Below are 12,799 nucleotides of genomic sequence, written 5' to 3'. Positions count from 1 at the left end.
AGTGCCAGGCCCCTTTTGTAGCTAAAAGCTTGATCCTCATGGGGTGATTTATGTGGTCCAAAATTCGAAAACGGCCTGTGTGGAATCAGGATATCACCAGTTCCATTGCTTCTGGCATTTGCATCCTTCTCCAGATGATGCCAAGGGTCTGTGCCAGAATAGCTGGCAGAACAGCGAGCCCCTGCCACCACTCGCGTACCCCCCACCCCCACCCTCAACCCACCCCACCTCCCACCAGGAGGACGATCAGTTTCTGTAGCTATCTCCAGTGGTACTGTGGATATGAATCCCTTCCTCTGCCCAGCCACACCCCCCCCACCCCAATATATCTGGTACATACCCTTTATTCAAACAGCTGGGCATTACCTCAGAGCTGCTCAGGCTGTGCTGCTGTAACTTCATCAGAATTCCAGCTGAAACCTTTGTCTACATTCCAGTCAATGGGCTAAATTCACTCTGCGGACAATCAAATCTCTAAAACCAGGCAACTATAACTTCAAGAAGACAGATCTTTCCCTTTCTCTTTGTCACTGTTTCCATATCACATTTCACCCAGCATTCCAGTTATTTAGAAAACCCACAATCCGGCCCTCTGATTCTCATCCAGGTGTTTGTGTTGGGAATTGATCAACCAATCAGACCTGACTTATCATCTTTAGGTTTGGGCCTCTGGCAGCTACCTCCAATCATTCAAGACTCCTAATTTTTATCCTTTAGAGGTTTCACATTTAAGGCTGCAGGCAGGCAGGTACAGCTCTGATGTTAGGCCCTTTAAAAAAGTATATTACAGATAGGATAAGTTCAAAGTCATCCTGAATTAGAGACAAAGGGAGTGAAATTGATCCATGCCGGCAACACAACACGGGCTGCTGATTTTTCACTATATCTATTTTTTATTCATTTATGGGATGTGGGCATCGCCGGCTGGGCCAGCATTTATTGCCCATCCCTAATTGCCCTTGAGAAGGTGGTGGTGAGCTGCCTTCTTGAACCGCAGGAGTCCCTGTGGTGTAGGTACACCCACAGTGCAGTTAGGGAGGGAGTTCCAGGATTTTGACACCTGGACAGTGAAGGAACGGTGACGTATTTCCAAGTCAGGGTGGTGAGTGACTTGGAGGGAAACTTCCAGGTGGTGGTGTTCCCATCTATCTGCTGCCCTTGTCCTTCTAGACAGTAATGGTTGTGGGTTTGGAAGGTGCTGTCCAAGGAGCCTTGGTGAGTTCCTTCAGTTCATCTTGTAGATGGTACACACAGATCTTCTTTCCACTGGAATTCACAGGGCAATAATTCAAGCTCTCTTTGGAGACTCATTCCCAAGTCTCTCTGTGGCTTTTATGTGGTTTGAAATTAAAAACCTTGACAATAATTTCCAAGTCAATGGGAAATAAATGCTGGTGCAGCATATAACAGGCTTCCGATCCGCGTTGAGTCTGCTTCGTGCTGCTGGCCTAGATCATTTTCACTCTCAAAACTATTTACCCTCTTGAGTTTCACCCAACAGAAGTTTGTTTACCATCATTTTGAAACTAGGGTGAATGGTGGTTAGGAGAAAAGGCTAAGCAATGTTAGAATTTAAGCCTCATTTGCAATCTTGTTTTTCCATCATGAGATGCTTTGTCAACAAACAGGAAACCTCAAAAATAGTCTGATTACGCTTCATTTTTGCAGTTGTGCTAAATTGTCACCACAGGTTTTGTGCACGTTATCCTATTCCCTTCACATTGCGTGAACTGGAGTTATTTAAGGGCAACAGCTCAGGAAATGTAATGTACTGAATTAACTTCGCCATAAGCTTAGATATTTAAATAATGATCACTGTCACCACTCACCCCTTCTTACATTGTTTTACGCTTTAGAAATGCAGGAGTTTAGAACCGTACTCTAGAATCAGGCATTTTATGTGACTCTCCGTGTGCTCTGATGCCATAAGCTTCAGCTCAGTTATATTGCGATTGGATAACAGTGCTTTTGTCTCCATTTGTGCTGTCTCAGGAGCAGAGTATAACACACGGCACTGCACTAAATGCCTGTTTTCACACTGCCTCTGGGCAACAGTTCTTAAGTGCAAAACGGGGTAAAATGCTGTTACAATGGGGACGCCAGTAAGTTTCCCTCCTGCTCTGAAAATGATGCCAGAAAATAAATGTAATTTGTAGTTGCTGCCACCTGCTGGTCAGGTAAAGAAATCACTTCCGGAAATAATGGGCAGGGTTTTGAGGTTGGCGGGCGGGCCGCGGTCGGCGGGACCCTGGGTGGCTGGGAAACCGGCTGCCACCCCCACAACCGGCTCCCGGCCGTGATAGTTGGCCTGCCCAACCGTGAAACTTGGCTCTTCACTGGTTGGGGAGGGCCAATCAGGGGCGGGGCCCTGTCGGCCCATGCAGCCCCGGAAAGGCTACCCCAGAAGGACACCTGTTCTGCGCTGTCTCAACGGAGTCGAGGGCAGCTGCAGACGGCAGGCCGGAGGGCAGGTCGGGTGGGTACTCGGCACCCCCCCCACTTTTCGGATGAGTCCCCCGCAGTCCTGCTGGAGGATGCGGCTGCCAGGAGGGACACCCTTGTCCCCAGAGGTGGGAGACGGAAAGCCACCGCACCAGACAAACAGGGCATGGGAGGAAGTGGCAGCACTGGTGAGCAGCCATAATGTGGTCCAGCGCACATGGGTGCAGTGCCGAAAGCGCTTCAACGACCTGCTGCACTCAGGTAGGGTGAGAACCGTGTTGGCGTGGGTCAGTGTGCCACGTGTGTGCAGTCGATGGCACCCTGGATGTGGGGGAACCCAGCAATCGCTACAAATCTTTTGGCTCACTCAGCCTGGCTGGCCTGATCCATACAGTAAAGAAAAAGGTCAGTACCCACCTGTCATCAGCTTGATGCAACTATGGACAGCCGATTGGGAGAGTCCCCCACTGACCCCTGGAAAGAGCCGGAGGCATGGAAGTTGAGGGCCGCTGTGACCTTCAGAGTCACTGGCATGGGGTGTCCACTCACACAGTTGGAGCTGATCTCAGGCACAATCATCTGACAAATGGAGGTCAATGTCTTCTTTGAGAGGCAGAGCCTCCTTTGGCACTGCACCTCAGACAGCTTGAGGTGGTTGCATCGCCACCTGTAAACCCTGGCAGCAGGATAGTGGCGCCTTCTACGGCCCTTTCCGCCTTGGATTTCCTGTTGGCCCTGCACCCCTTGTGCCTGTGCCTCTCCCCCAAGAAGATGCTCCCCTGGAAGCTGCGTGGGGACACCTGGCCTCGTCTCCCTTTTGCCCCTCTCTTCCTCCTCAGGGGAGGTGCCACCAGCAGAGACCACAATCCCCATTACAAGGGTAACGGGGGGCTGTCTGATACCTGGAAGGTTACACATGGTCTGAATTCTCCAGGGGCCCTATAGACACCAAGGAGACCTGAAATGAAGCCTGGAAATGCTAACAATGAAGCCTTGAACAGGGATGAAGCTGCCAAGTACCAACAAGTCACCAGCAGCAAACCTATGTACCAAACTCCCCACTACTGACACTGGCAATGCTGCTCACCCCTTTTATCCCGCCTGTGGATGAGGTTTTTGAAATTGTTGGCTGGCCTCCTGCCCGTTTTGCCCGTGTGATGAGTGCAACATTGCACAGGCAACAAAAAAATCACTGTCAATTGTCTTTTTAATGGCCTTTAGTGGCCTTTTAACTAATTGCAGCCGCCGGTCCTGGCACCCGCCGACTGAAATATCACATGAGAGCGCGATGATGTCGGGACGCTCACCCAACATCATCGTGTGCTATTTTACGCCTGATCGGGTCGGCCGGGCGCATGCCCGCATGTGGGACGTAAAATTCTGCCCAATGAGTTTTGGTGGTGGAAGCAGGTTTAACATAACAATGTCACAATCCATTCCAGATATCTGATTTCAGCCAGAAATTTTGAAAGAACGTCATCATACAGTACTGAGACAATGGTCTTCAGTGCAATTAATTTGTTCCAGCGTTTCTAACTCAAAATGGTGCTTATAGGAATCACTTCCTCAGGCTAGTGAGAATTCTGACTGGTGATGGTTAGATCAGGAAACCAAATGGTAATGTAAGAAGCAAAAAGTGGGCAGAATCAAGTAGCAGGGCAATATTTTGGGCAGGAAAAAGAGTTTATACTTGTAAACATGTTGGACTGAATGGATCCTGCTTAAACAGCAGATAATGGGAGAAGAACTTTTGACCTTGAGCTCATTAAATGAAGTGGGCCATGGGGCTTAAGATGTTAAATATGACTAATAATACATCAGTGACATTAGAAGTAGAAATCACATGCCCACTCACTTGGCCAGAGATTCTTTTAAATTGAGTACATGTTGGCCTAAACCCCATTCCTGTACAATTTCACTAACATTGAGAAAAGTGGGAGGTAGGATGAGGTAACTGGAGATGCAGTGATTACTTGACATCAAGCCTGAGTTTGAAAACTCCACAGATTGTAGGAGGAAGGGAAAACTTAAAGAGCCCCAAAGTTTGTAGGGGAGCTGGGGAAACATGAGTAACTCTTTCCAGTACAAACCTGTTTCCATCTGTTTCAGAAGAAGTTACATTGTTTCATAGTTTGCCATTGTGAGATTTGAACTCTTGATCTTGGGGTTACAAACCCAGTACCATAACCACTTGGCTATTCAGGCCAAGCAGGAAACATGAGTAACTCTTTCGAGTACAAACGCGTTTCCATCTGCTTCAGATGAAATTACATTGTTTCATAGTTTGCCATTGTGAGATTTGAACTCTTGATCTTGGGGTTACAAACCCAGTACCATAACCACTTGGCTATTCAGGCCAAGCAGGAAACATGAGTAACTCTTTCGAGTACAAACGCGTTTCCATCTGCTTCAGATGAAATTACATTGTTTCATAGTTTGCCATTGTGAGATTTGAACTCTTGATACTCTTTCGAGTACAAACCTGTTTCCATCTGTTTCAGATGAAGTTACATGTTTCATAGTTTGCCATTGTGAGATTTGAACTCTTGATCTTGGGGTTACAAACCCAGTACCATAACCACTTGGCTATTTAGGCCAAGCTGACTCTTTCGAGTACAAACCCGTTTCCATCTGTTTCAGATGAAGTTACATTGTTTCATAGTTTGCCATGGTGAGATTTGAACTCTTGATACTCTTTTTTTTGAGTAAACCTGTTTCCATCTGTTTCAGATGAAGTTACATTGTTTCATAGTTTGCCATTGTGAGATTTGAACTCTTGATCTTGGGGTTACAAACCCAGTACCATAACCACTTGGCTATTTAGGCCAAGCGGGAAACATGAGTAAGTGGGAGATGGTTTGATGAGTCCTTAATCTAAACATAATGAGCACACAGGGGAGGACTAGAAACAGATGGTGAGAAAGCTAACAGAAAACAAATCAACAGTATCAAGGAGATAAAGGTTTAAAAAAAGAGTATGAGATCATTTTACTAGCTGATTGCTGCATTAATGTGTTTATTTGTCATTACATTTTTGCTGTTGTGTGATGCAAAGTTATTTGGACTAATTATCCAGAAATTTGGGTTCAAATCCCAACATGAAGGTTGGGGAATTTAAATTCAATTAATTTTTAAAATCTGAAATAAAAAAAATAGTACCAGTAATGGCCATGAAGCTGTTGTGTAAGCTGATGCGTAGAGGATATGGTCCCTTTATTTAAGTTGGCTATTTGATTTGGGTAAAATCACTGAAACTTTAGTTAGACAATCTACTAAATGATCTAGGTTAGAGCTTATATCTTACACCAGCATTGTCTTGCTGGGCCAGAATGTTAGTGCTCCTCGCAAACGTTGTTAAAAATACATGGTAAACTTTCAAGAATGTGTGATTGTGATCATTGAAATAAGCAGCATCATTGTTTTGAGAGTGCTGCCATTTTCCGGCTATTGCTACTTTTCAGTCACAATAATGCCCACTTTAAAAAAATGTAGTAGAATGACAAAATGCTGCTGTCTAACAAAAGAATCCGTTTTTCTTTGGAAACATGGTGAAGTAGTTTGCTGTACAGGAAATCCTCAGTTGTGAGACTCATTCATTTCTTGGGATCCCTGTGAAAAATGGTACACAGTATATGTTTTTAAAAAATATCAACCCATCGCTTAATTCACAAAGATCAAATTATATCACTATCAATTTCCAAGTGATGATTTTGAGCTTACAAGCTGGTACCTTGCTAGTTCCTTAGCCCTCTTTTTGTAGATTATTTACCTTCAATTTAAGGGTGATTTCTTTTTCCAAATTCTTTATCATCCCCTAACATTTTTATTCTTCAGAGGGATAGAGTGTGTAACCTATCTCTGGAACTCTTGAACCTTGTCCAGAACTGCATAGGCAGAAAGTTATAGACTGACTCCAAAATCTATATTTGTGGATTTCTAATTTCAGCAGGAGTTACTGGATGAGCAACACAAAAATGTTCTATTGAAGAGTCATTCGGACTCAAAGCATTAACTGTGTTCCTCTCTGCAGATGCTGTTAGACCTGCTGAGTTTTTCCAGGTATTTTTGTTATTGTTTTGTGACAAAAATGTATATCACCTAGGAGAGGGAGGAAGAGAGGAAATGGTTCATCTTGTACTTGCTGCTGTTATGCCTGGGGTCTGGTAGCATAGTAGTTATGCTACTGGAACTGGTAATCCAAAGGCTTGGACTGATTATCCAGAGATATGAGTTCAAATCCCTCCATGAAGGTTGGGGGGTAATTTAACTTCAATTAATTAAATAAATCTGGAATTTAAAAAAGTATTATTTGTAATGGCCATGAAGCTATAAGATGGTTCACTAATTAATGTCCTTTAGGAAAGGAAACCTGCTGTCCTTAGTGGTCAAGCCTGTATGTGATTTCAAATCCACGGTAATGTGGTTGGCTTTTAGTTGTCATTTAAAAATGGCCTAATAAGTCATTTATTCTATTAGCTGCTTTGACAAAGAATAGTAACCATCACATGGACTGCAGTGGTTCAAGAAGGTTGCTCCCCAACACCCTCTTCTCAAGAGTATTTAGGGATAGGCAATCAATGCTGGGCTTGTCAGTGTCACCCACACCTCATGAAAAGGATATATTTTAAAAAAGTCAAAGCTTGCTCCTCATCGTCAGTCTATGTGTGGAAATAGGAATGGTTTTGGGCAAAAAAAAACCTCTCATGATCTATCTTCCAGAATATGCAAACTAGGCCAACATGATATTTTGAGGATGGATGCGTTCTGGCCTTGTTAATCACAATGGGTGATTAGAAGGCAGGAGGTTCATAGACATTTTCTCCTGAATATTTTTGGAAAATTAGATGCCATGTGGAGCACAATTTTCAACTTTTTCCTAACTATAGCGAAGAAATAGATGTGAGTATGAAACAGAATATCCAACTCTATTGACCTCTACTTTCCTCTTAGAGTTACCAAAGTACAACAAATATAATTTCATGATGAATCAAGTGACTGCATAACATAATGAGAGTTTTTGACAGAATGAATAGGGAGAAACTGTTTCCACCGGCAGAAGGGTCAGTAACTAGAGGGCACAGATATAAGACAAGTGAAGAGGGCACTCAGTAGTGCGCATACATGTGGAACGTTGTGTTAACTCAACGTTATTACAATTACACAGCTCTTTATTGAAGCTTTTCCCTGCATTGTTGATGCTCTGAAAAAAATGTTTTATGAAGAGCTTCCATCTCATTGAGGAGGCCTCAGGCCAATCCACATCCAACAACCTGCTCTGAAAACTCAGCTCACACTGTGACGAATTCCACCATAGCAGCTGAGACAATACATAAAATTATAAAATACTCAAACATTCTAAATAAAACAACCTACTACATTCTAAAAAAAACAATGTAAATTCACCCTATCTCCAAATGTTAATGGATCCTTTAAGACTTTCGAGGATCTGGATGTGCATCTTTGCCAAAAAGTAAGCAGTACTTCTTTGAGCCATTCCCTATCTGTGTACTAAGTTTTGTTGTATCCATCTATTAGGTTTTGAGGTATATTGTTAACAGACTAACAAACGGGTGAAGACATTACCTCTGGAAACCTTCAGTGGTGCAGGCAATGATAGGCAAAAGGCTCAGCGGGGAGAGCAAGAGATTTTTTTTATACTGAGAGTTCTTATGATCTCAAATGCACCAGCTGAAAGGCAGCAGACGCAATAGTAACTTTTAAAAGGGAAGTGGGAAAAAAAAACTTGAAGAGGAAATAGTTGCAGGGAAAGAGCAGGAGTATGGGACTAATTGGATAACTTTCAAAGGGCTGGCACAGGAAGCAAATGGACTCCTTTTTGTGTTATGATTCTATGACATCAGAACAGGTCTCCTTACCTAAGAAACAGAGACGGTATTATGTTCGTTTAAAAGGATATATTATGAATATTTTACCTTTGAGGATTTGTATTCATTAGCAGAGGGACAACACGTTCTGTAAGAAAATTTTGTCCAAAACAAACCTGGTTAAAATATAACCATCATACAGCAAAACAAAATGCACTCCCATCATTTTACATTTGAACTTAATTTTCAAAGATTTCTGAAGGTATGTGCAACAAAGGTTGGGTAGTAATTAGTGTATTTATCGACCACAATAGTTAGTTACTTCTCCATGCTATAACATCTTGCCTGTTAAACCATAAAAATTCAATGGTCCACCCAGCAAGCTTTGTGTAGTGTGTTTAACTGTAGTTAATCTTACGAAAGACAATTATGACTGTACAATTCATTGAAATAACAGGCCCGATTTTAACCACGCCCACTTGGCAAAAGCAAGTGAATAGATCGCCATCATCCAAGACAGGAATATAGGAGGGCAGAGTCAGAGCGGGAACGATGAAACGGTTAGGCACAAGTAATGAAATGCATATAGATGATTAAATATGCTAAGGACAGTTTCCTTAGAAATAAAAATTTCTAAAAAGCTGGAAATACAGAAGAGCTTCGTCAACGTCGGTAAAGAGAGAAAACAGATCAACATTTTGGATGGAAGAAACAAAGAAGTTGTATTTGTATTCATCACTCAAATCATCGGGAAATCACAAATGATTTTACAATCTGCTACTTTTGAAATGTAATCACTGTTGTTATGTAAGGAAACTTGTGAAAACCAACTTGTGCACAGTAAGAAGCCATAAACAGAATATAAATGAACTGATAATCTAATTAGATGGTATTGGTTAAACATTTTGATTGAATTTCCCTTCAGATAATATCACATGAGCAAACTGCTAGGCCCTTAGTCTGATGCACTTTTCTTCTGCACAGGCTAACGGATTTTCTTTGTATTGTATCAATTTTTATTTGTGTCAAAGGTTTGCAAATTTCCGGATCATTAAACACTGTGCATTGCTGGTGCTGCTGCTGAATCACTTAGAACAGGTTGGTAATGTTGGAGTAATATTATGGATTTATGGACTCATAGACATTTACAGCACAGAAGGAGGCCATTCAGGCCATCGTCTCCACGCCAGTCAACAAAGATCTGACTACACCAATCCCATTTTCCAGTGCTTGGCCCCTAGCCCTGGAGCCTATGGCAATGCAAGTGAATATCTAAATACTTCTTAAATGTTACGTGAGTTTCTGACTCAACCATCCTTTCAGGCAGTGAGTTCCAGACTCCCACCACCCTCTGGGTGAAAAAATCTCTCCTCAACTTCCCTCTTAACCCTTTACCTCTTACCTTAAATATATGCCCCCTAGTTATTGACTCCTCTACTAATGGAAAAAGTGCCTTCCTATCCACTTCTGAGTTCATCACTGAGAGATGGGAGGTGATTTCATGAGGCTGAATTTTACACCCAGCCCCCCCAACCACCCCCACCAACCCCCCCCCCCCCACACCCCCCCCCCCCCCCCCCACCCCCCCAACCCCAACCACCCCTCCAACCCCCTGGAGGTGAGATGGCAGGTGGCAGGGAGCAGAAAATTGCTGCAATGCTGTGCCTGTCAACTGCCTGCCCCTGCAGATATTCTACTCGTGACACGTGGTGTCAGGTGGCCCAACCATCCATGGGTCAAGCGAGTGCCCTTCAGTGCTCAACTAATGGCCATTTACAAGCCTCTTCCCACTGCCACTGTGCTTTTGTCCAATGCGGAGGAGGTCAGGTGAAACCAGGCGGCATTGTGGCCGGGCTAGGGGGACGCGCCTGCTGCCTGGAGCCTTAAGCCCGTCGGAGGTCCCCACCAATATTCCCTGCACTCCACATCCCCGTTTCCCCTTCCTCCCACCCTGATGAACATGTCCCCCAACCCCCAACCACCACCACTCCCCTCACCTGGCCTGCCAGGCTGGCCCTGGAGAGACTACATGCTCACCAGGAAGTCCAGGTACTGACACCTCAACTTCCGGATTGCATGCAATCCCAGCAGTGGCCACTGCGCCTGGTGGTGTTACTGGGACAAGACAGCTGGCCATTTGCTTGACTGGCAGCTCTTGGGGGCAGGACCTCCTTTCTGATTGGGGTGAAAAGTCCACCTTAAGTCCATTAGCAGCCAAACGGCAGTAAAATGTGCGCAGGGTGAGCTGGCCAAACTCAGGTGTGCTTGCCACTGACTTTAACACCAGGAGACAGGGATCCTACTCGTGCCCCCGCCCAAACTGCACCTCGTAAAATTTAGCCCATGTACTTTTATCCGCTCGCTAGTGTTGTATTTGGTTGGCTTTCCCAGGAGATTGAGTGGGTTGGGAATAGTCGATACAAACTAAATTGTAAGACAACATGGCTGGAGAAATGGAGTCAGAGGGAGGGCTTTAGATTTCTGAGACATTGGGACCGGTTCTGGGGCAGATGGGGCCTGTACAAGAAGGATGGGTTACACCTTAACAGGACAGGGACCAATATTCTTGCAGGGAGATTTGCTACTGCTGTTGGGGAGGATTTAGATTGGCAGGGAGGTGGGAACCTGAGGGGAAATTCAGAGATAAGAGGAGAAAATTGGGCAGTGGGAAGTAAAGGAGTATTAACTGATATGAAGGATACATCAGAGAGTAGTATCAAGGTAAATAAAATACTTGGAGAGTTTGATAGAACTAGAGTAAGTCTTTAGATGGGGTCAGAGAAAAAGTCTAAATCAGGATTAATGTGCATGTATGTGAATGCATGGGATGTGGTTAATAAAATTGGTGAATTACAGGCACAGATTGACAAATGGAACTTTGATATTATTGATCTAACAGAGACCTGACTCAAAGAAGGGCAGGACTGGGCCTTAAGTATTTCTGGGTACAAGGTATTTAGGAGAGACAGGAAAGAAAGAAAGGGTAGTGGTTAGATGAGTGGCAGTGTTGGTTAAGGATGATATTACAGTACAGGAGAGAGAGAATATTCCAGAGGTGTCAAGGACAGAACCTCTCTGGCTAGAGGTAAGGAATGAAAAAGGTGCAATAACATTGATTGACGTAGTACATAGACCACCAACTAGCGGAAGGGATGTAGAGAAACGAATTTGCAAAGAAATTACAGAGGTGCAAGAATTATAGAACAATTATAATGGGGGACTTCAATTATCCAAATATAAACTGTGATAGGAATTGTGTAAAGGGACAAGAGGGGCGAGAGTTCCCAGAGTGTGTTCAAGATAATTTTCTGCAGGGGTATTTTTCCAGTCCAACAAGAGGGCAGGCACTGTTGCACCTGGTACTGGGGAATGAGTTGGCCCAACTGGATCAAATATCAGTGGGAGAACATTTAGGAGACAATGACCATTGCATCATAAGGTTTAAGTTGGCCATGGAGAAGGACAAGGAACAATCCAGAGCAGGGATAATTAATTGGGAGAAAGCCAAATTTAAAGGGATGAGAATGCACCTGAGCCGAGTGAGTTGGAATCAAATGTTGGCAGAAAAGACGGTGGCTAAACAATGGGCTAGCTTCAAAGAGATAGGGCGGAATTTTCCTCACCCACCCACCACCGGAATCATCCAGTCCTGCCGCAGGTCAATGGACTTCTGGCTGGGGCACCACCTCGCCCGATGGGACTGGAAAATCCCAGCCATTGTATTGTGAGCAATGTCCAGGTGTATTCCCTTGAAGGGGAAAGGTAGGACAAATAAATCTAGAACACCCTGGATGACAAGAGAGATAGAGATGAAGATGAAAAGGAAGAAGTACATGTATGACAGATGCCAGGTAGAAAATACAACGGAGAATCAGGCTGAATATAGAAGGACCAGTGAAAAACTAATGAGAAAGGCAAGGAGGGAGCACAAAAAGAGACAAGCAGCTAACATAAAAGGTCTTCTATAAGCATGTGAATAATAAAAGAGCGATAAAAGAAAGGGTTGGGCCAATTAGGGATAAAAGAGGAGACTTGCATGTGGAGGCAGAAGAAATAGCGGAGGTATTAGCCAAGTACTTTACACCTGTCATTGCAAGGAAGAGGATGCTACCCAGGCTGAGGTGAGACAGGAGGTAACTGGTACATTCAAGGAATTTATAATCGAGAAGGAGGAGGTATTAGAAAGGCTAACTTTACTTAAAATTGATCAGGTACAAGGACCAGATGAAATGCATCCAAGGATACTGAGGGAGATGAGAGTGAAAATTTTAGGGGCACTAGTGATAATCTTCCAGTCTTCCTTAGACACAGGGGAGGTGCCCGAGAGCTGGAGTAGTGTGAATGTTATACCTCTGTTCAAAAAGGGATGCAAGGATTATGCCGGCAACCATAGACCAGTCAGTTTGACTTCAGTCGTCGGGAAGCTTCTGGAAACTATGGGTGGAATTTTCCATGCCCGCTGGCCTCTGGTGTAAGTGGACAGTATAGCGCGATCGGTTCTACGACGATGGGAAACGCGATTGTCAGCTCAG

General features: G+C 44.1%; 1 protein-coding gene across 3 annotated transcripts in view; it reads right to left on the bottom strand.

Moving 5' to 3' along the window:
- Positions 1 to 5,441: 5,441 nt before the first annotated feature.
- The window catches only part of LOC121282236 (interleukin-13 receptor subunit alpha-2-like), a 50,581-nt gene continuing 43,223 nt past the window's right edge, over positions 5,442 to 12,799 (bottom strand). For 2 of the 3 annotated variants that reach the window (XM_041195851.1, XM_041195852.1), the window contains 2 exons: positions 8,376 to 8,415; positions 5,442 to 6,051 (listed from right to left, as the gene is read on the bottom strand). In XM_041195851.1, coding sequence (XP_041051785.1) covers positions 6,019 to 6,051; positions 8,376 to 8,415 — 73 coding nt within the window. In that variant the 3' untranslated portion in view covers positions 5,442 to 6,018. The remainder of the gene's footprint in view (positions 6,052 to 8,375; positions 8,416 to 12,799) is intronic. The other variant, XM_041195853.1, reaches the window with a different exon arrangement.

Source organism: Carcharodon carcharias, chromosome 9, assembly GCF_017639515.1.
Source record: "Carcharodon carcharias isolate sCarCar2 chromosome 9, sCarCar2.pri, whole genome shotgun sequence".
Taxonomy (NCBI): Eukaryota; Metazoa; Chordata; class Chondrichthyes; order Lamniformes; family Lamnidae; genus Carcharodon; species Carcharodon carcharias.
Note: the sequence above shows the minus strand (reverse complement) of the source record. Positions and strands in the feature narration are given on the sequence as shown.